At 40.2% G+C, this 21,169-nt stretch overlaps 1 protein-coding gene across 1 annotated transcript in view; it reads right to left on the bottom strand.

Moving 5' to 3' along the window:
• The window catches only part of SND1 (staphylococcal nuclease and tudor domain containing 1), a 440,492-nt gene that overhangs the window by 401,469 nt on the left and 17,854 nt on the right, over positions 1–21,169 (bottom strand). Inside the window, exon 2 of the mRNA XM_007982822.3 lies at positions 6,068–6,217. Coding sequence (XP_007981013.1) covers positions 6,068–6,217 — 150 coding nt within the window. The remainder of the gene's footprint in view (positions 1–6,067; positions 6,218–21,169) is intronic.

Genomic DNA, 21,169 nt, shown 5'->3' with positions numbered 1-21,169 from the left:
TATCCATGTATCCACACAAAGGACAGCCAGGCAGAGTGCTATCTGATGGAGAAGTCTATCCTAACAGAAGCTTGCAGAACAACTCTAAAAGTCAGGTATAAGGAAATTTGCTCAAAGCATTTATTCGAATAAGGGCCAGAATGGTCTAACAGGAAGAATAACTGTGGTCTATTCAAATGATGCCCCAGAGTCCTATCTAAGAAGCAAGTGGCTTTTAAGTAGTTGAGACTCAAAATTACTCTTTCCTTTAGAATGCCCAACTGCAGGCAATCTGGCAGCCTGTTCAGCACTTCCAGACCCAAGCAAGGTTGTCATGTCTACCACAATGAAACTGAGCTTTTAATTCTAATCTTCTCTTTGACCAGACAGACTCTTAAAACTACCAGGACAAGATGAAACCCCACAATGTAAAACCTTAACTAGTTACTATGTACATGGCCCAACACTCAATTTTGTCCCTCTTTCTCTTCCAACCATCCCACTGTACCATCTGGATATGTAACTTACAATCCTGCTCTGCCGCCTTTCCCCAGCTACCCTAGTCCTCAACAGCTCCAATGAATGCAGGATTGTGACATTTCTTTTTTTTTTTAATAGCAGCAAAATATGGCCGGGCCTATAATCCCAGCACTTTGGGAAGCTCACGCCTGTAATCCCAACACTTTGGGAGGCCAAGACAGGCAGGTCACCTGAGGTCAGGTGTTCGAGACCAGCCTGGCCAACATGGTGAAACCCCGTCTCTACTAAAAATACAAAAAAAAAAAAAAAATTAGCCAGGTATGTTGGCACACACCTGTAATCCCATCTACTTGGGAAGCTGAGACAGGAGAATCGCTTGAACCTGGGATGTGGAGGTTGCAGTGAGCCAAGACTGCACCACTGCACTCCAGCATGGGAGACAAAGCGAGACTCCATCTCAAAAACAAACAAAAATAGCAAATTTTATTTTTATTTTTTACCTTTTTTAAATTTTGTTTTATTTATTTATTTATTTATTCATTTTTGAGACGAGTCTCACTCTGTCGCTAGGCTGGAGTGCAGTGGTGTAATATCGGCTCACTGCAACCTCTGCCTCCTGGATTCAAGCGATTTTCCTGCCTCAGCCTCCCGAGTAGCTGGGATTATACGCACAGGCCACCAAGCCCAGCTAATTTTTTTTGTATTTTTAGTAGGGACAAGGTTTCACCATGTTGGCCAGGCTGGTTTCAAACTCCTGACTTCGTGATCTGCCCACCTCAGCCTCCCAAAGTGCTGGCATTACAGGCATGAGCCACTGCGCCCAGACACTTTTATTATTTTTTAAAGATAGTATTTCTTATTTTTTTTTTTTATTTCAATAGGTTTTGTGGAATAGGTGGTGTTTAGTTAAATGAGTAAGTTCTTTAGAGGTTGTGACATTCATTTCTATATTTCTCATGAAACCATAAACAACTTTACCCACAGCAGGAGCTCAATAAATCTGTGGGAAATAAATATATAATTCCCATGGTGCCCATCAATGCAGTATCTAGGCTGCCTGGAGTAGCTAGGCAACACTGGGGATTAGCTTGGAACAGGGAAGGGATGGCTGGGGGCATACAGTGGAGCTGCTTTCATTGCCACAGGACTTAGGAGACAGCTGAGTTTCTTTGAATGACGATTTCATGACAGAAGGGAAAGTATAATCACGTGAAGATATTTGGGACAGTGATACAAAGGGATGCAAATGAGCAATAAGATCCTTGATTATTCCTGAATGTGAAAAAGCTAAACATGCTCCAAAGAAATAGAAAGCCAGAGAGAAAGGGTAGTGCCACATTGCACAATCTTTCAACGCCCAAAAAGGAGATGCTCAGGTTCTTTTCCTCATTATTCACTTAAATGTTTATTCAGTGCTTACCTGTATTGTGTCAGGTACCGACTAGGCACAAAGACACAGAGATGAGAGAAAGGTTCTCTTCTTTGGAGAGCTTGCAGTCCAGTAGAGAAAGATACATAAACTTGTAAACATGCAATGAAATGTTGTGAATGCTTTGACAGCACAAAGATGGGATGATGAAAGGAAATGTCAGGTGTGATTTCTTAAGTGGCTGAATCTTAAAAGACAGCAGGTGCTCATCAGCCACAGAGGTGGCGAAGGAACTACTGATGGAGGAGCAGCATGAGCTGAGGGCAGAAGGCAGGACTCCAGCCTGGAAGAAGACCTAAGTTCTTCAGCATGGTGGGGGCTTGGCATCCCAGAGGGGTTTCAGTAAGAGAAGTCTAAAAGTCAAATCACAAATGGGCTTGTAACCCAGGTTAAGGCATTTAGATTTGTCACAAAGGTAATGAGGAATCACTAAAGTGTCTTGGAATATAAGGAACCACTGAAGAGTCTGGAAAAAAATAAAAATATGTTTCAAAAAAATCTGAGAGCATACGGAGAAAGGATTAGAGGGAAGGAGAATGAGGGCAAAGAGACTATTATTTCAACATCCAAACAACATCTTTGTTCATCATCAGAGATGAACAAAGAATAGTAGTATTAATCAAATGTCAAGGATGGATAAGAAAGGTTTTAAGGAGGCACAATCTCTAGGCCTTGTTAAAGGCCTAGATGTCAGCGTTGGGGTGGGGGGTGAGGGAGTCAAAATGAGAGCAGGCAAATCAGGTTTTTCAATCAGTTGGCATTACTGGTAACTCAGGTCGATGCAGCTTTGAGGGCACAGCAGGAGGAAAACTAAATCACTGCAGGTTGAGGAGACACTGAATTATTAGGAAGGAGAAATGATGACTATGGGCTAGGAAAAGATGAAATCTGCAGCTATCAAATATTTCATCTCACAGGGATCTTTGAAGAGTTACCAGGAGAAACAGTGAGACTGAGTTACTCTGGGAGAGGCAAAAAGCACTAGACTGTATAAATATATGGAACTACAACAGAATGCTAGGATCAGATTACAAAGTATCCTTTCACCTAGGATAGTTCTGATAAGATTCCACTGTCCTGTTAACATGGGATACAGTTATGATATTTTAGAACAAGTTCCAACTGGCCTTGGGTTTCTCTGCCCAAGATTCTCATCCACAAAACAGGAAATTAAAATCCAACCCTTCTTTCTTAGAGGCTACACTACTTCTTCCTTCTGGGCAAATCAACTTGGTCAGCTCCAAGAAGGGTCAACACTCTTCACTTGGAAGCAATCAAGCTGTTACGCAATAGGAAAATAAACTATTCGAAATGTTGGTTCACCCATTTGTTAATGCCCAAAATGCGAAAAATGCTGAAACACATTTAATCTTCAGTGGTTGATCTAATAGTATTAGGAGTATCTGTAGTAAGAGAAATTAGCAAGCAGCAGTAGTGATTACCACACTAACACTTATTAAGTATTTTATAAGTATGCACTAAGCACTTCATGTTATCTTGTTTAATCCTCATTAAACAACCCTGAGGTATACACTAATATTCTCAATATTTGCGGTCCCTGATGGAGGACCAATGAAAAAGAACTGATTTTAATCTACTTAAATTTATTTTAATCTATTTAGTCTGATTCCTATTGGTAGCAGAATTATGGGAGTTTTTCTCTATCTCTATTATCTATGCCATTGCTTCACTAACTTCTTAATTAAAACAAAATGCCCTTTATTATAATTTTAAAAACTGAATGCTTTCCTTAAATGTTAACAAAAGATCCCCATGAACTCTTGCTTTTTCTTCTTTACCTCCCTAGCAGGGAATAGCACACAAAAGCTGGGGTACCAACCTGCCCAACAACATCAAGTTGGGGCAAAGGACAAATATTTAGAATCCAGAAATTTTGCTCCTTTTTTTTTTTTTTCAATTTTTTCTGAGACAGGGTCTTACACTATCACCCAGGCTGCAGCGCACTGGCACAACCATGATGCATTGCAGACTTGAACTCCCAGGTTCAAGTGATCCTTCCACCTCCGCCTCCCAATTAGCTGAGACTACAGATGTGCACCACCATGCCCGGCTAATTTTTTTTTTTTTTTTTTTTTTTTTTGAGATGGGGTCTTGCTATGTTGTCAGTTGTCAGGACTGGTCTTGAACTCCTGGGCTCAAGCAATCCTCCCCAATCAGCCTCCCAAAGTGCTTGGATTACAGGTATGAGCCACCACGGCCAGCCCAGAAATTTCATTTCTGATAGCCAAAGCATCGCTAAAGGATAGCAAAGCACCAATGTTTCAAAGTATAGAAACCAAAAAGACTAAACAATGCCAAATTGGTACACATAGCAGCTGCTGAAGAGCAGAAACTTAAGGGGTCAAAGGCAGACCACAAAGAAGGCAAGGGGGCCGGGCATCAGAGGCCGAGGGGTGTGGGGGAAGGATGGAGAAGATGATGGGACACAGGCACAGAAGGTTCTCAAATCACCATAAAACAATGGCTCTTAACTACTTTTGAGCCACAAGTTCCCTTAAGAAACTGATTTTAAAAACTCCCTCTCTAAAACAATTCATGTTTACACAAAATTTTGCATTTCATGGAATTAGTATATGCCTTCAGAGGTGCATGGATCCCAGATTAAGAATCTGTAACAGGTCAGGCGCAGTGGCTCACGCCTGTAATCCTAGTACTTTAGGGCAAGGCAGAAGGATTGCTTGAATTCAGGAACTCAAGGCTGGGCAAACTAGTGAGACCTCGTTTCTACTAAAAAAAAATAAAAATAAAAATTAGCCAGGTATGATAGCACACGCCTGGAGTCCCAGCTACTCCCAGGAGGCTGAGGTGGGAGGATCACTTGAGCCTGGAAGGTTAAGACTACGGTGAGCCATGATTACACCACTGCACTCCAGCCTAGGCTACAGAGACTTTGTCGTGAAACAAAACAAAACAAATCAGTAATAAAGTATGGGCAGCCATAAAAAGACTGAAATCACGTCCTTTGCAGCAACATGGATGGAGCTAGAGGTCAGTATTCTAAGTGAACTAACTCAGAAGCAGACAATCAAATATCACATGTTCTCACTTTTATAAGTGGGAACTAAACAATGGATATACATGTACATAAAGATAGAAATAATAGACACTGAGGACTCCAAAAGAGAAGGAGTGAAGGCGGTGAGAATTAAAAGAGTATCTGTTGGATACAATGTTCAATATTTTGGTGATGGATACACTAGAAGCCCAATCCCAAACATTACACAATACACCCAGGTAACAAACATGCAAATGTACCCTCTGAACCTTAAAGAAAAAGAATCTTGGCCGGGCGCGGTGGCTCAAGCCTGTAATCCCAGCACTTTGGGAGGCCGAGACGGGCGGATCACGAGGTCAGGAGATCGAGACCATCCTGGCTAACCTGGTGAAACCCCGTCTCTACTAAAAAAAATACAAAAAAAAAAAAACTAGCCGGGCGAGGTGGCGGGCGCCTGTAGTCCCAGCTACTCAGGAGGCTGAGGCAGGAGAATGGAGTAAACCCGGGAGGCGGAGCTTGCAGTGAGCTGAGATCCGGCCACTGCACTCCAGCCTGGGCGACAGAGCGAGACTCCGTCTCAAAAAAAAAAAAAAAAAAAAAAAAAGAATCTTTAATAAAATAATAAAATATGGGCCTAGCATTTATAGCATGTTACCATTTATGAAAATAAAAGCGTCTGATCATATAGGTTTTAAATATCTCTGGAAGGAGACACAAGACCCTACTAACATCAGCTGTCTCAGGGAAAGTACTCGATTTTTCACTATATATCCTTCTGCATTTTGAACAATGTAAATGAATGAAGAATTCAAAAATAAATTAATAAAAGTGCTCTGCCATAACCAATGGTGATTTCAAATGCCTGAGGCTACCCAGGAAATGTTCCTAACCTATTCCAAGAAAAGTAGTAGTGAAAACACAACAAATCTAAGTCTGTGGCAAAAGGTACAAGAAAAAGCTCTAAGACTTCGACTGTCACTAAAGGTAGTAAACATATAAACAACAGATACAAGTTGCCTGTGGGCACATCCAGAATCAGCAGTTCTATGATATAAAAATACTCAAAATACAAAGAAAGAGTACATCAAAATGGCATCAGCCACAGAAGACAGTGGGCTATTACCTAAGTCCACAGGCTCACGATGACCTCAGGAAACACCTACCTCATCAGGGGTATCCTTTGCATCAGGTTGTGTGGCGGCCGCCCGGCGGGCAAGATTTCCAGCACGGATATTGCTAAGGTTGATCTGCCGCTCAGGAGGAGGCCCACCACGCGGCTGACCTCGGACAATGATGGCACATCCTGAGAGGACCTAAGGAGGGGGAAGAAAGAAAATGAATGGTCCAGAGGCCATATCACCATAATGTAGGTTGTGTACCACCATATCCCCAACATTTCAAATAGCACTTGCACTTCAAAGGCATGCAAAGTCATCTGCTGAATGACTAAATAAACAGAATTGTTTTTATTTTTATAAGAGAAATACCTACATAAAGCCTAGGGCCAAATTCTGAAATGATCGACCCAGAAATCCAACAATAGAAAAGTCATAGAATAAACAGACCAGGGTAAAAAGGCATGTGAGACATACAGATTAATGACCTCTATAATTTCATCCTAGCAAGTACCACCCCTTGCATTCTTCCCAATTATTAAGGAATTAATATCTCCATCAACACTTTCCATTCTCAGATTGAAGCGAACAATGAAAGGCTTAAGAAAAGGGGAAGCTGGGGCCATGCATAGTGGCTTACACCTGTAATCCCAGCACTGTGGGAGACTGAGGCGGGCAGATCACCCAAGGTCGGGAGTTTGAGACCAGCCTGACCAACCTGGATAAACCCCATATCTACTAAAACTACCAGATCAGCTGGGAGTGGTGGCACATGCCTGTAGTTCCAGCTACTTAGGAGGCTGAGGCAGGAGAATCACTTGAACCCAGGAGGCAGAGGCTGCGGTGAGCCAAGATCGCGCCATTGCACTCCAGTCTGGGCAACAAAAGCAAAACTCTGTCTCTAACAAAAAAAGAAAAAATAGGAGAAGCTGAAGGAAGTCCCTACACACCCTTGGGAGGAACTGAGCATGCCCAAGGCTAAAGTGGATGTAATACCTAGAGTTTCCCTTGTGGACAGAAATACAGAAGTAATCTAGAAAACCCATGCCCTACATGATTAAAACATAAGACTCTAATAAGCACCTTAAGGCTCCCAAGTGCAGTCAGTGGCTCCTTTTATCGTTCTAATCAAAGATGCCACGCATAGAACCCACTTGCAACTGTGAAAAGAGCTCTGAAACTCACCGGCATTAACCTTAAAATATTTGCAGGGGAGAAGAAAGGATTTCAAGTGAAAGAAGGGAAGAAGAGGCATAAAGGAAAAATGACCCAAGCGATTCAAATTGTCTTTGCGAAGAGACGCATAATACAACAAACAGGTGGGGGCTCATGCCTTGGCTTCACTAGATCTGAAAGACTCTCAATTCCACGCTTCATAAAAAATAGCTTCTGAAGGGTTAGTAGTGAGAAGGTTGGAGGGTTCTGTCAACACAGAACACTGTTCGGATAAGACCATGGAGTTCTCAGTAAAGGAATAATCCTTGTGAGGAAGTTGAATCAAAGGAAGAGAAAAAGAATGAAAGGAAGCTGCTCCTTTCACTTAGAGTGCATTGCTCCCCACCTCTCCACCTTAACTAATGCTTTCAAGTGTTAAATATTGATATAAATACACAAATGAATTTAAACCCACATGTACAAATTAAAGAATAAGAAAAGTAAACATCTGAGCAACCACCACCTAAGTTAAGAACTGAAATATTGCATATTGCCAGAACCTTAGATTCCATGTGCCCCCTCTACCTTAAGCCCCTTCTCCCGAACCCCACCATTACCCTGACCAAGGAGTTTGTACGAATATATCACAATTCATTTAACCATACTACCTTTTTATGGAAATTCTATCAAACAATATTGTACATTCCAATATATAATATTTAATTGTACATTAAATTAGTATTCTGATAATGTCTCAGTATCCCCAACACCTTAAACACACAGACCTTGGCCTAAGTCACTTTAATCCCTGGTTATATACCATGGCACACAAATACAAAAAGACTACTTCCTAATCCTGTTATCAGCAATTAAACCCTAAAACTTCTAGCCACATAACCGTGCTAACACCCTATCCTGAGAATTCATGTCCTAGGCATCATCCCAGGGAACTGACATTCCAAAAGATAAGCTCTCAAACCAAACAAAGCCAGGAAGGAACAGGTATACTACAGTAGAGGCTGCTTGAAGTTCCTGAATAAGAACGGCCAAAGAAGAAAAGGAGAGCTTGGATCTGACTCATTTATATTCAATTCTTTCTCACAAGCGGCAGAAACAAAACACACAGCAAGAAGAGCATAGTGTAGAATACCTGCACTTGAAATCATTCGGGCATGAATTCCAAATAAGGCTGAGGACAGCCAAGCTACATACAGCACACAAACCAGAACATCTGTCTCTAGTGCTTGCTGCTCAATTTTGGTCAAGTTTTCACACACACACACACACACGCAAAAGTAATAATGCATTCCCAGGAGACCTCTTGGTAAAGCCCAGTCGTAAAAGCTAAGGCCTATTTACAAGAAAACTCATCCTCTCTGACGAAGGTCAACTCTGATAAGCAAGCATTGACCTAGCCTAGGAAACCATCTTTGTTTCTCAAGCCTGACAAATGCAACTGAGAAGCTCAAGAACAGAGGGACTGATGAGAAGAGCCCCTCATCTCTAAATATCAGAAAGGTATTACCTCTCTAATGCCTCTGCCTAGGAAACCAGATCCCTGGGGACAATGGGTCTACAAGTATTACCCTGGTCCCATTAAGGGCTTTGACAAACAACTTGTACACAGTAATTGTGCAAAACTCCTTTGTATGCCCTCTCCTCTCCCTGAATGCTAAAGGCTGCTGTCAGAACTTCCTTGCATTGTTACGCCAAAAATGCCATTCAGACAACAGTTAACGTTTGAATCAATGTTACAGAGATGATTTTTACTCTATAGGTTCTCTACATCTTTTATACCATTGAATATATGAATTCAAGCAGCAGTCACCAATTCAACTTCCTAAGCAAAAGAAATAGATTCACTGTGGCAGGTACTGCTATTCCTGCTCCTCTAGGAGGAGAGGACTGGTATGTGTGCACCCTTCCTCTGAAACTCTCTTCCCCTCATTTGGCTATTGCCTTGGTGCAGACGTAAGAAGAGACTGACTGGACACCATTATGGAAGTAAGAGAACTATTCCTACTAGGGAAGAACTAGTTTCCCTCCTACTACTCAAACTGAAATCATTCAAAACGCACTACAGGCCGGGTACAATGGCTCAAGCCTGTAATCTCAGCACTTTGGGAGGCCAAGGCGAGAGGGCTGCTTGAACTTAGAAGTTCAAAACCAGCCTGGCCAACACAGCAAGACCTCATCTCTACTAAAAATCAAGAAAATTAGCCGGGTGTGGTGGTGCACGTCAGTAGTCCCAGCTACCTGGGAGGCTGAGGTAGGAGAATTGCTTCAGACTGGGAGGTCAAGGTTGCAGTGAGCCATGGTTGTGCCACTGCACTCCAGCCTGGGTGACAGAGCAAGACTCTGTCTCAAAAAACAAACAAACAAACAAAAACAAACTACACCTCCTTTTTGCTATTTCCATTTCATCTGCCAACCACTGTTAAACTCTCTCACCTGTCTTACTCGCCAACAGTCTTTATTCAAGTTCTCCCTCAATGAAAACATTGTAATGGCCTTCTTGTAGCTAACAGTCTCCACCAAATAAAACCAAGGAGAAATACCTTCTGGGGGAAAAATACTTTAAATGTCCAGGTAAAATATGAAAAAGGCCAAGGGTCTATATGCTCGACAATTTATACCTCATATGGCATCAAAACAAGCCATTTTTCTTCTCAGGAAGACCTGCCAAGTAATTATTGTTATAATTTTATTCCTTGATTTATTCACTTACTAATTAACTACAAACTTACTGAGTGCCTACTATGTGCAGGCATTGTTCTAGGCAAGTGGCATGTTTCAATGAAACAAAGCAGACAAAAATTTCTGCTCTTGGGGAGCTGACATTCTAGTAGGGTGAGACTGACAAACAATAAACATCACATCTAAGTATAATATGTTGTTTACCAGAATTTTAATTTCAGGAGAATAATGTTAAGATTGAGAAGAAACTGTCATGGGTAATTAGTCTGCCAAAGCTGTGCTGATTCATGTTGCAAACTTTCATGGATGCAGTAATTATCCTTAATTGCTAATTTATAGAGCATAGAAAGAAAGTCAAATGGTTACTGCTTTATCCAATTACATTAATAAAATGACATTCTAGAAAAATGATCTTAGAACTACCTGATACAGCAGGAGGTTTGTGAAACCAGGTGTCACAATGAGTCAGTTTGATTGAGGTTATGGATTAGACATTTCTCAGTTCTGCCAATAAAGGTTGCAGAGGGACGTGGTGTGATTCAAAGGACCTGGCTTCAGGGCACAAGTCACATGGTTACAAAGGCTGAAACAATGCAGCTGAGAAGGAAAATTGGGGACTCAAACTGCTCAAACCCACTTACAGGTTTACTGGGAGATTTATCTGCAGTGAAACACTATATGGGCAGCCACTAAAATGTTGCCCAGCAACAGGAACACCACATTAAATCTTCACTAGATTCTGATAAATGACTTGGTTTGTTTAACTCTTTAACTCCCAGGCCAACGACACAAGAAGACAGAAAACTTCTTATACAAAAACCCAGCCACACTAAAGGCAAAGAAAGGGAGAGTACAGAAATTGTATGTCAATGAAGCCAACATTTTTTCCCAGCCCAAGAGCAAAAATCACTTTGGTCTGAGAATGGCATTTTATCAGCTCTGCAAAGAGGACTGGCTTAACGGGCATATCCGCTGGTTAAGATAGTATAATAGGCATACTATTACAGCAATATCTACCTGTATGAAGAACCAACATAAAGAACGAGGGCAGATATCTGATGACAAATATTACAAAAAGAAGGCCCAATACAAATCCATACATTTATGGCCCACTGATTTTCCACAAGGGTGCCAGGATAATTCAATGGGGAAAGAGTAGTCCTTTCAACAAAAATGTGTTGGGACAGCTAGATCTCCATGTGCAAAAGAATGAAGTCGGCCCTCTACGTCATACCATATACAAAAGATAACTCAAAAAGAACCAGAGACCTAAATTTAAGAGTTAAACTATAAAAGTCTTAGAAGAAAACAAACGTGTAAATTTACATGACCTTGCATTAGGTGATGGTTTCTTAGGTGACACCAAAAACACAAGCAACTTAAAAATAAATAAATAAATTGGACTTCATAAAAATTAAAAACAGTGTGCTTCAATGGACACTATCAAGAAAGAAAAAAAATAGGAGTATTTGCAAATTCTGAATACTAGACTCTTATCTCATATAGCTGACAAGGGTCTAGCATCTAGAATAAAGAGCTATTATAATTTGATAAGAAAACAACAACCCAATTAAAGTAAGTTGGAGACATTTATCCAAACAATAAATATAAATGTTCAAAAAGCACATGAAAAGATGCTCTTCATCATTAGTCATCAGAGAAATGCAAATCAAAATTACAATGACATATCACTTCACCACTACCAGGATAGCTAAAATCAATAAGACAGGCAATAACAAGTGTTGACAAGGATGTATAAGAACTGGACCCCTCATATCTTACGGGTGGTGTAGCTGCTTTGGAAAACAGTCTGGAGGTTTCCCAAAAGTTAAACGGTTATCATATGACCCTGCAATTTCACTCCTAGGTGTATATATCCAAGAGAAATACAAATATGTGCACACAGAAACATGTACACCAATGCTCATTGCAACATCATTAATAACAGTCAAAAAAAGAGAGAAAACAACGAATGTTCATCAACAGCTGTCAACTTGTGATAAAATGTCGTATATGCATACAACTGGAATATCATTCAGAAATAAAAAGAGCTTAAGTACTGATAGATGTTACAACATGGGTGAACCTTGAAAACGTCATGTTAAGTCTTAGTTACTAAGCCACACACAAAAGGCCACATACTGAATTGTTCCCGTTATATGAAATGTCCAGAATAGGGAAATCCATAGACAGACCAGACTAGTGGTTCCCAGGGACTGATAGGAGGGGAGAGTGGGGAATATACTAATGGATACAGATTTCTTTGGACGTGATGAAAATATTCCAAATTAGTACTGATTGCTATACGATTGTAGTAAAAAAGCCACTGAATTATATATTTTTAAAGTGTCAACTTTATGGTATGTTAATTGTATCCCAAAAAAAAGGTTAAGGTCCAATACAGAAGTACAAAAACATGGGGACATAAAATGTGTATTTCACTACAGAGACTTCCATATTCTTGCAGGAAGATTAGATGCTAGCTGAAAAACATTAACAAATTTTTTTTTTAAATGGCAGCAGACTGAGAAGCAAAAGTCAGGCATGGTGACTCACCCCAGAAGTGGCTATGAGTATAAACCTTCAAATCCTCTAGAAATAACTAGGTAGGAAGCCACAGGAAAAAGACAGAACTTCAGTGAAATCTACAAAGCTCTAAAAAGGATGAAAATGGCCAGAAGCAATACAAGCTTCTTCTCAGAAACAATATAGACAGCATCCTGTGTGTCACACAGAAAGGAGAACCAGGAAAGGCATTGAGCTGAAGGGTCCATGATGCCATTCTTCAACTGTCACAACCCAAAGGCTGCACATGCAGGGACTCTATGTCAGAGTAGCAAAGAAGCAGGCCAGGGACTTACCTCTGGACAAGGTGTTTTCTACACCTAAAAATACCATCAGGGGATGGGGAAGGAGCTGCTGTAAAAAGAGGAGGCAAAGTTTGATCCTACTGGATCCCCTTTAACGAAATGAAAACATCTAAAGAAACTGAATGAAAGCAAGAGTAACTAAAAGGAAACTCAATTGGGGAATATTTCAAAAAGCATATCAGGAAAAAGCTTCCTGGCAGCTAGAGCTGTTGCCTCCACAGGAAGAATCATCTCTTGAAAATTAAAAAGTCATTTAGACAAAGCAAGCAATCCCAAAACAACATAAGCTGTGTGGTCTGGGAGGCCTTTCCCAGAATACTCACCAACACAGCCAGTTTTTTGTTTGTTTTGTGTGTGTGTGTTTTTGTTTTGTTTTTTGTTTTTTTTTCCTGGCAAGAACAAGAGGCAAACCTAAATTAGAGGGCCCAACATTCAAATCCAATGAACCAGAAGCCCAGGAGCTCACGGCAGCGCTGACTCACTGGCTCTGGATACACTTGCAGACCCAGCAGATACAAGCACAAGTTGCTGCTCCCAAGCCAACTGTGCCAAAAATCGGGCCTCAGCTTACATATAGGGAGTTTAAATCTCAGGAGGACCATAATAATCATCTACAGAGAGACTTCAGATAAAGACAGCATTTAATCTGGGCCCTTTTATTTTACAGCTGAGAAATCTGAGAGCAAGACAGGTAAAGTAACTTTTGCCTAAAATAACCAGGATTGACAATAGAACAAGGATTGGGGTTGAAGTTTCCCAATTCTGATATTCCACTATGCCATACACACAAACAAGCATTTGGGAGCTGATTTCTGTTAAAATGGTATCTAAGGTTACCTACTGATTAAATCTTTTTCCCAATTAAAATCTCTGTTTATATGTGCCAGTAGAACAGGTGTTGGACACCAAATCACCAAGCAAGTAAAGCTTCCATTGAGTTGACTGTCCCCAATCATACCAACATTTATCAAACCATACCATCTGCAAGGCAAGCTGACTTAGAGTCCAATATTACAAAAGAATACCCAAAAAGGAGACGCAAAGAAGAAAACTTCAAAACGATAAAATGCAGGATCGGCAAACTACAGCCCACTAGCCAAATCCAGCCTACAGCCTGTTTTTGTACAGTCCATGAGCTAAAAATGGTTTTTACATTTTTAAAAGGTTGGAAAAACATCAAAAGATTATGTAACATGCAAAAGAGTATGAAAGTCAAATTTCAGTGTCCATAAATAAAGTTTTATTGGAACACGTCAAGCTCATTCATTTATGTATTGTCTAGGGCTGCTTTCGCACTAGAATGGCACAGTTGAGTAGTTGCGACAGAGACCATATGGCTGGCAAAGCCTAAAATATTTATTACCTGGCCCTTTACAGAGTAAGTTTGCCAACCCCTGATATAAAGCATTATGACAAGCAAGTGAGATGAAAACTAGTTTTATGGTCGTCTGAATAGCAAGTGCATGGCAAAAATAAATTCTGAACCAATTCAAGTTACACAAACTGCTCGTTTTTATAATCAGAGAAGGAGCCGCAGTATATGGCAATAAGAATTTAGTTTCAGAATCAAATCAATGTCAGCAGTGACCTTTGAAAGTTATTTAATTGGCTCCATTAGCTTCCGTTTCATCATTTATAAAATAAATACATAAGAATATACATAAGTTGTTACGATCCAGTTTGTCAATCTGTTGCTGAAATAAAAATAAAATGAAGAGTTGTTATGAAACAAAATAAAAGCACTTAGCACAGAGCCCAACCCAGGAACGCAATAAATATAGCCAACGTTGTTGTAAGAAATGGCTCAAAGTGTGGTCTGCTCTAAAGATTGGAAGAGTATGTAGAATAGAAAAAGATGGACATTCCTCTAGGAATATAAAAGAAAATACCATGGCCAGGCACAGTGGCTTACACCTGTAATCCCAACACTTTGGGAGGCCAAGGCAGGTGGATCACCTGAGGTCAGGAGTTTGAGACCAGCCTGGCCAACAAGGTGAAACCCCATCTCTACTAAAAATACAAAAATTAGCTGGATGTGGTGGTAGGCGTTTGTAATCCCCGCTACTCAGGAGGCTGAGGCAGGAGAATCGCTTGAACCCAAGAGGCAGAGGTTGCAGTGAGCCGAAATCAGGCTATTGAACTCCAGACTGGGCAACAAGAGCGAAACTGCGTCTCAAAAATAAAGAAAGAAAGAAAATATCAAAGTCACAGAAATTCTCTCACCACTGAATTCAGTCAGATTTAGACTGATAACCTGTAATCTAATTCCCTGATGTATCAGTTAAGATACCCACTCATTGGAAAGTAGATTTAAGTACCTATTTCCAAATCTCTATCCTCTGGGGTGACGGTAATAAGTATCATCCCTTTAGTTTGTACTGAACTTCATACCTGACAAACTGTCTTGGCAATCATTGGCAATCATAGCCTCAGATGGTGTGGCTAATTGGAACAACCATGAGCTCTGAAATTATACAGCCTTGAGTCTGAACACAAACTCAAGTGAAAATCATTCTGCACACTGTGATATTCCTTCATCTATAAATGAAGATAATACCACTATCTCCTCTGGGTTATTTGGATTATTACATAAGATCCCTGACTCCCTGAAATCAAGAAGGTAAGTCAATAAATGTTAAAGGAACATTAATCTCTCTTCCCTTCCTTCCCTGCTCTCCTCCCCTTCTCATCCTCACATCGATGCCCTGAGAAAGCAGGACAGGGACCCTTATCCTCATTTTACAGATGAGAAAACTATGGCACAGTAAGATGGCATCAGGGCTAGAACACAGGTTTTCCCAGTGTACTTGCTAATAAACCCCAAATACTAAATCTGTGATATGAGAACCATAAGCCAAAATATTGATGACTTACATAAAAGAACACAACCAAGACTGTAGCTTAGCCTTCATAATTGAAGCCTTCACCATGAAGGAACTCACTCAACCTCCTGGAAACCAGTGTCAGGACTGTCTCCAGGACAATGGTTCTCTGCAAAGCCAAGTCCTCACTACCTCACGCTGAGCTCTGCTGTTGCCAAGGACCTGGGAGATCAAGACTTATTTACTCAGAAATAAGACAGAACAACTCAGGAAGAACTAACCACACATAGCAGACAAATGTGAAGTGTCATTTAAGAGAAGTCTACCCCAGCTGTCGAAAGAAAATCTTTCAGGATAGGTAAGAGTTATGTGTTAACTTACCAGAGGAGGAACCAAAAATTAACTGACTCCAGGACATAAAAAAAGAGTATCACTATATAGAGGGGACTTTCTCCTCTATCAAATGGCGAGGGTCAAGTACTCAGGCTATTAAAGGTAAAGGAAAGTTACTGCAGTGATCAGTGTTCGTTATTCTCTTCCCATGTTCCCCTTCAGAAAGGAGCTTTTCTGAATTTCCTGAAGTGTTATAATCTGAGAAAACAAAGCATAAAGACAGACTAGAGCACCAAACCACTCAATAAGATTAACTACTACATATAATTTTATTGAATAATGATTCTAACAGGTCAGAGAAACCAGAATTTCTGGAGCGTGCATCTAAACATATACACTAAAAATCAAGAAGTTTGATACTGAACAGCCACTGAGAATTTAGGTCTAACAGTTATCACGACTCCTAAAAATAACATTCTGATGGGAAAAAGGAATCAAACATATACTACTGGGGTAAATGTATAAACCTCTAGTGAAGAAAAATGTTTTAATAAGAAAAAAAAATGAAGGTTTTTTGTTTTTTGTTTTTATGAAATGGAATCTCACTCTGTTGCCCAGGCTGGAGTGCAATGGCACAATCTCGGCTCACTGCAACCTCCACCTCTCAGGCTCAAGTGATTCTCATGCGTCACCCTCCCAAGTAGCTGGGACCACAGGTGTGTGCCACGAAGTGCAGCTAATTTTTGTATTTTTAATAGAAATGGGGTTTCACCATGTTGGCCAGACTGGTCTCAAACTCCTAACCTCAGGTGATCTGCCTGCCTTGGCCTCCCAAAGTGCTGGGATTAAGGCACGAGCCACTGCACCTGGCCAAAATAAGGTGTTTGTTTAAAACACTAAATATATCACAGAAAAACTGGGATCATTTTTAAAAGTACTTTATTTCAATTCCAGACAAATACCAAAAGCACATTAAATTTGGAGGAAAAAAATAAACCCAGCTCAAGCCTTCCAAGAAGTTTAAAAGGAAACTGGAAATATTTCAAAGAAAAAATGCCTAAAAGCAAAGCATTTTTTTTCTCCAAAAACAAAAGAGATGCTAATTTTCTGCTATGATGCTAGGCAGTCTTTATTTTAAGGGTGACTAATCCTATGGCTAAATCACCTTAAGCTACCAACAGGTCAAAAAAGCTATAAAGACTCCCCTTGGTCAGCGCAAGCTGGCAGGATACTACGACCTGAAGATTAAACCAGCACTTGCTGGCAGGTCACAGAAAGCTGAAGACTCAGCTAGTGTGAGCAGATTTGTCACCTACAGGGGAACTGAGCAAATCATACCTAGAGGATAATGAGAGCTAAGTTTCTCAGAGGGGAGTTACAAATACAGAAAGGCCAGAAAAAAAAATCCTGTTAGATTAGAAGTAAATCCTTGCTTTTTAATATATACAGATAAATATAAAAATAGAGAGAGAGAGATGTGTGTTGTTTACATACACAAATACTTCCTGGCTCCATCCACTAAGGAAGAGGGCCCAAAAACTATGATACCCCAGTAGCAATGGGTACACCTAGTACCCAGATCTTGGCTAAACATTCCTGTTTCTTGGAGGGAATGCAGGAATGCAGGTGGGGATGGAAGGAGGGAGGAGGGTATGAATGGAGGGAGGAAGGCAGGAAAGGAGAGAGCAAGGCAGGAAGGGAGGCAGGAAGACAGGAAGACAGGAAGACAGGGAGACAGGGAGGCAGGCAGGGAGACAGGGAGACAGGGAGGCAGGCGGGCAGGCAGGGAGGGAGGGAGAAAGGGAGGGAGGAAGGAAGGGAGGAAGGAGGAGGAAGGGAGGAAGGGGAAAGGAGAAGGAAGGAGAAGGAAGGGGAAGGAAAGGGAAGGAAGGAAAACTCTTCTCTGCTAAACAGAACCAACGCTTCTTGAAGAAACAGCTGATTCCAGGGTTGGGGCAGGGAAAGCACAATATGAGCCTGGAATACCTTGCTGTGTCAGAAGAAAAGAAAGTGTTCAAAGAATAATGGGGACATAACAAAATGACATAAGAACCAGCTTACAAGAGCTCTCATTAGCCAAAACTGGGACAACTTGAAAATCAACATAATTAATAGTAATAGATTATAATCCATTGAATAAATACATGAATAAAAAATGTGGAAGAGAAAGTTCTCTATTACAGTTGAACAACAACTAATAAATGTAGAATTGATAATGGAATTAGAAAATAATCGTGTTCCAACAAATCACACTAATAAGAATCATTAATGGAGGCCGGGCACAGTGGCTCAAACCTGTAATCCCAGCACTTTGGGAGGCTGAGGCAGGTGGATCACCTGAGGTCAGGAGTTGGAGATCAGCCTGGCCAACACAGCAAAACCCCGTCTCTACTAAAAATACAAAAATTAGCCAGGCAGGGGGCGTGTGTCTATAGTCCCAGCTACTCGGGAGACTAAGGCAGGAGAATTGCTTAAACCCAGGAGGCAAAGGCTGCAGAGAGCTGAGATCGCACCACTGTAAGCCAGCCTGGGCAACAGAGTGAGACTCCGTCTCAAAAAAAAAAGAAAAAGAAAAGATATGTGTAGAATCTCAAAATAGCTTCTCACAAAGTACTAGTTACATATTATTTATATACACTATATAACATAGTTACATATCATATATAATAAACATTACATGATATCTATTACATATATTATAATATATACTATATGTTTATATATGACATATACTATGTATCATATATCATAAATATTTTAGCTATCTCCTACCAAAGAATATATAATACTAAATAATGAATAGGTTAAAATATGTATTACTTATTACATAAAATACTTATACCTAAAATTACACTGAGGAAACCTGACAGACACCATCTTAATCAAGTAATTACAGTTATCAACACTAGTAATGTGACAATGACATGGTGTGCCTCACTGATATGGTGCACTGAGGAGAACTTAGTATCATTTATATGGTATTTCTGCCAAAATTACAGTCTTAAATTCAATCATAAGGAAGCAACAGACAAACTCATGACAAGGTACATTCTATAAAGTAACTCTTGGAAAAAATGTCAGGATCATGAAAATCAAGGAAAGACTGAGGAATTATTCCTGAATGAAGGAAACGAGAGACATGGCAGCTAATAGGTGACCCTGGGGTAACTGGCAAAATCTGAAGGGAGTTTGCCGGTTGAATGGCAGTATTATATCTATGTTAATCTCTTTTTCTTTTTCTTTTTCTTTTTTCTTTTTTGGGGTGGAGTCTTGCTCTGTCACCCAGGCTGGAGTGCAGTGGTGCGATCTCGGCTCACTGCAACCTCCGCCTCCTGGGTTCAAGGGATTCTCCAGTCTCAGCCCCCCGAGTAGCTGGACTACAGATGCATGCCAGCACGCTCAGCTACTTTTTTGTATTTTTAGTAGAGACAGGATTTTATCATGTTGAACAGGTCGGTCTTGAACTCCTGACCTCAAGTAATCCGCCTGCCTCCTGCCTCAGCCTCCCAAAGTGCTAGGATTACAGGCATGAGCCACTGCACCCTGCCATAACCATGTTAATACCTGATCTTGATGGTTTTATTGTGTTCATATAGATGAGTATCCTCGGTTTTAAGACAATACTTAAAAGTACTAAAGTATTAAAGGGATATGGTATATGGGATACCATATCTGCAGATTACTTTCAAATAATTCAGAAAAAAATAATACAGAAGATCCTCACTGTTCAGATTCTGAATTTTCAAATTTGCCTACCCACTATAATATATTTGTAACCCCCAAATCAATACTCTCAGTACTGTTACTGTCATTTACGGGCATGTACATGCACAAAGTGGCAAAAACTTGAGTTGCCTGATGTCCTCGTTTCCAGCAAGGAAATGCTCTGCCTTCTTGTTTCAGCTTTCACACAGTAAACAAGTGTTCTTTATGTGGTCTATTTAGTGCCACATGTTTTACATTTTAGTGCTATTGTTGACTTCACTGTTTAAAATAGCCCTGAAGGGTAGTTCTGACTTGCTGTCTAGTATTCCTAGCACAAGAAAGCTGTTGTGATATACCTTACAGAGAAAAAGGTAAGTGACAGATAAACTACATTCAGACGTGAGTTACAGTGCTACTGGCTTTGAGTTCCAAGTTAAAGTATCAAAAAAAAAAAAAAAAATTAAACAAAGTGTCTTTATACAGAGGCACACAAATAGCCAAGCACAGTGGCACCTGCAAGTAGTTTCAGCTACTTGGGAGGCTGAGGCAGGAGAATCACTTGAAGCCAGAAGTTCAAGGCTACAGTGTACTATGATGATTCAGCCTATGAAGAGCCACTGCACTCCAACCTGGGCAACACAGAAAGACTCCACCTCCAAACAAACAAACCAACCAACCAGGAGCGCGCACAAAGAATAAGGGCAGGTATTGATCAGTTGATGAAAATGTGACCAGAAGCTTGAAGGGACCTAACCATCAATACTCATAGATTCACAGTGTTGGCAACTTTATAGAATATAACTACTGTGAATGAATAATGATTGGATGTAATAAACATAGAGAGGATGATAAGGCAGTTAAGGACTCTTGCTAAAGGGGATACAGGAGTTATCTCTATTATTCTAACTTTTCTCAAAGTTTGAAATTATTTAACAATAAGAAGTTTTTTTAAACAACTTTCAAGATACTTGAAAGGTGTTTAAGCCCAGTCCTCCCTCTCTCCATGCACATACAGCTTCTAAAGAATTTCAATATCAAACTATTATTATGTTGCATGGACCATACATCTTCCTGTGTGATCCATGCACTGTTTATCTTTTCCAAATGAAATAAAATGATAGACGCTTTCAAATCACAGAATTCAAACTTTCTGAGTGTGCTGTTCAAAAAGACTACTGCCCCAAAAAAACATCTTGGGTTTTAGAGATATCCCTTTTCCTTCCTATGCCAATTATCTCATGGTTTTTTTTTTTTTTTCTTTTAATTGCATATAAACGTGATCTATGGTTTAGTGCAATGGCTCACACCTATAATCCCAGCACTTTGGGAGGTCAAGGCAAGAAGATCTCTTGGAGCCAGGATTTCAAGACCAGCTAAGTCAACAAAGTGAGACCCATTACTACAGAAAAATTAAAAATAAAAATAAGTAAATAAATGTGATCTAATTAGGTGTTATATTCAGAAAAGCTAGAAGCCCCTTAGTGTCTCAAAAGACTTGAGAAACAAGTCATGGAAGTTCAGAGTTAAAGTAACTGAGAACTTTCTATAAGAGGCAAGACCATTAAATC

The sequence above is a fragment of the Chlorocebus sabaeus genome, chromosome 21, assembly GCF_047675955.1.
Source record: "Chlorocebus sabaeus isolate Y175 chromosome 21, mChlSab1.0.hap1, whole genome shotgun sequence".
In the NCBI taxonomy this organism is placed as follows: domain Eukaryota; kingdom Metazoa; phylum Chordata; class Mammalia; order Primates; family Cercopithecidae; genus Chlorocebus; species Chlorocebus sabaeus.
Note: the sequence above shows the minus strand (reverse complement) of the source record. Positions and strands in the feature narration are given on the sequence as shown.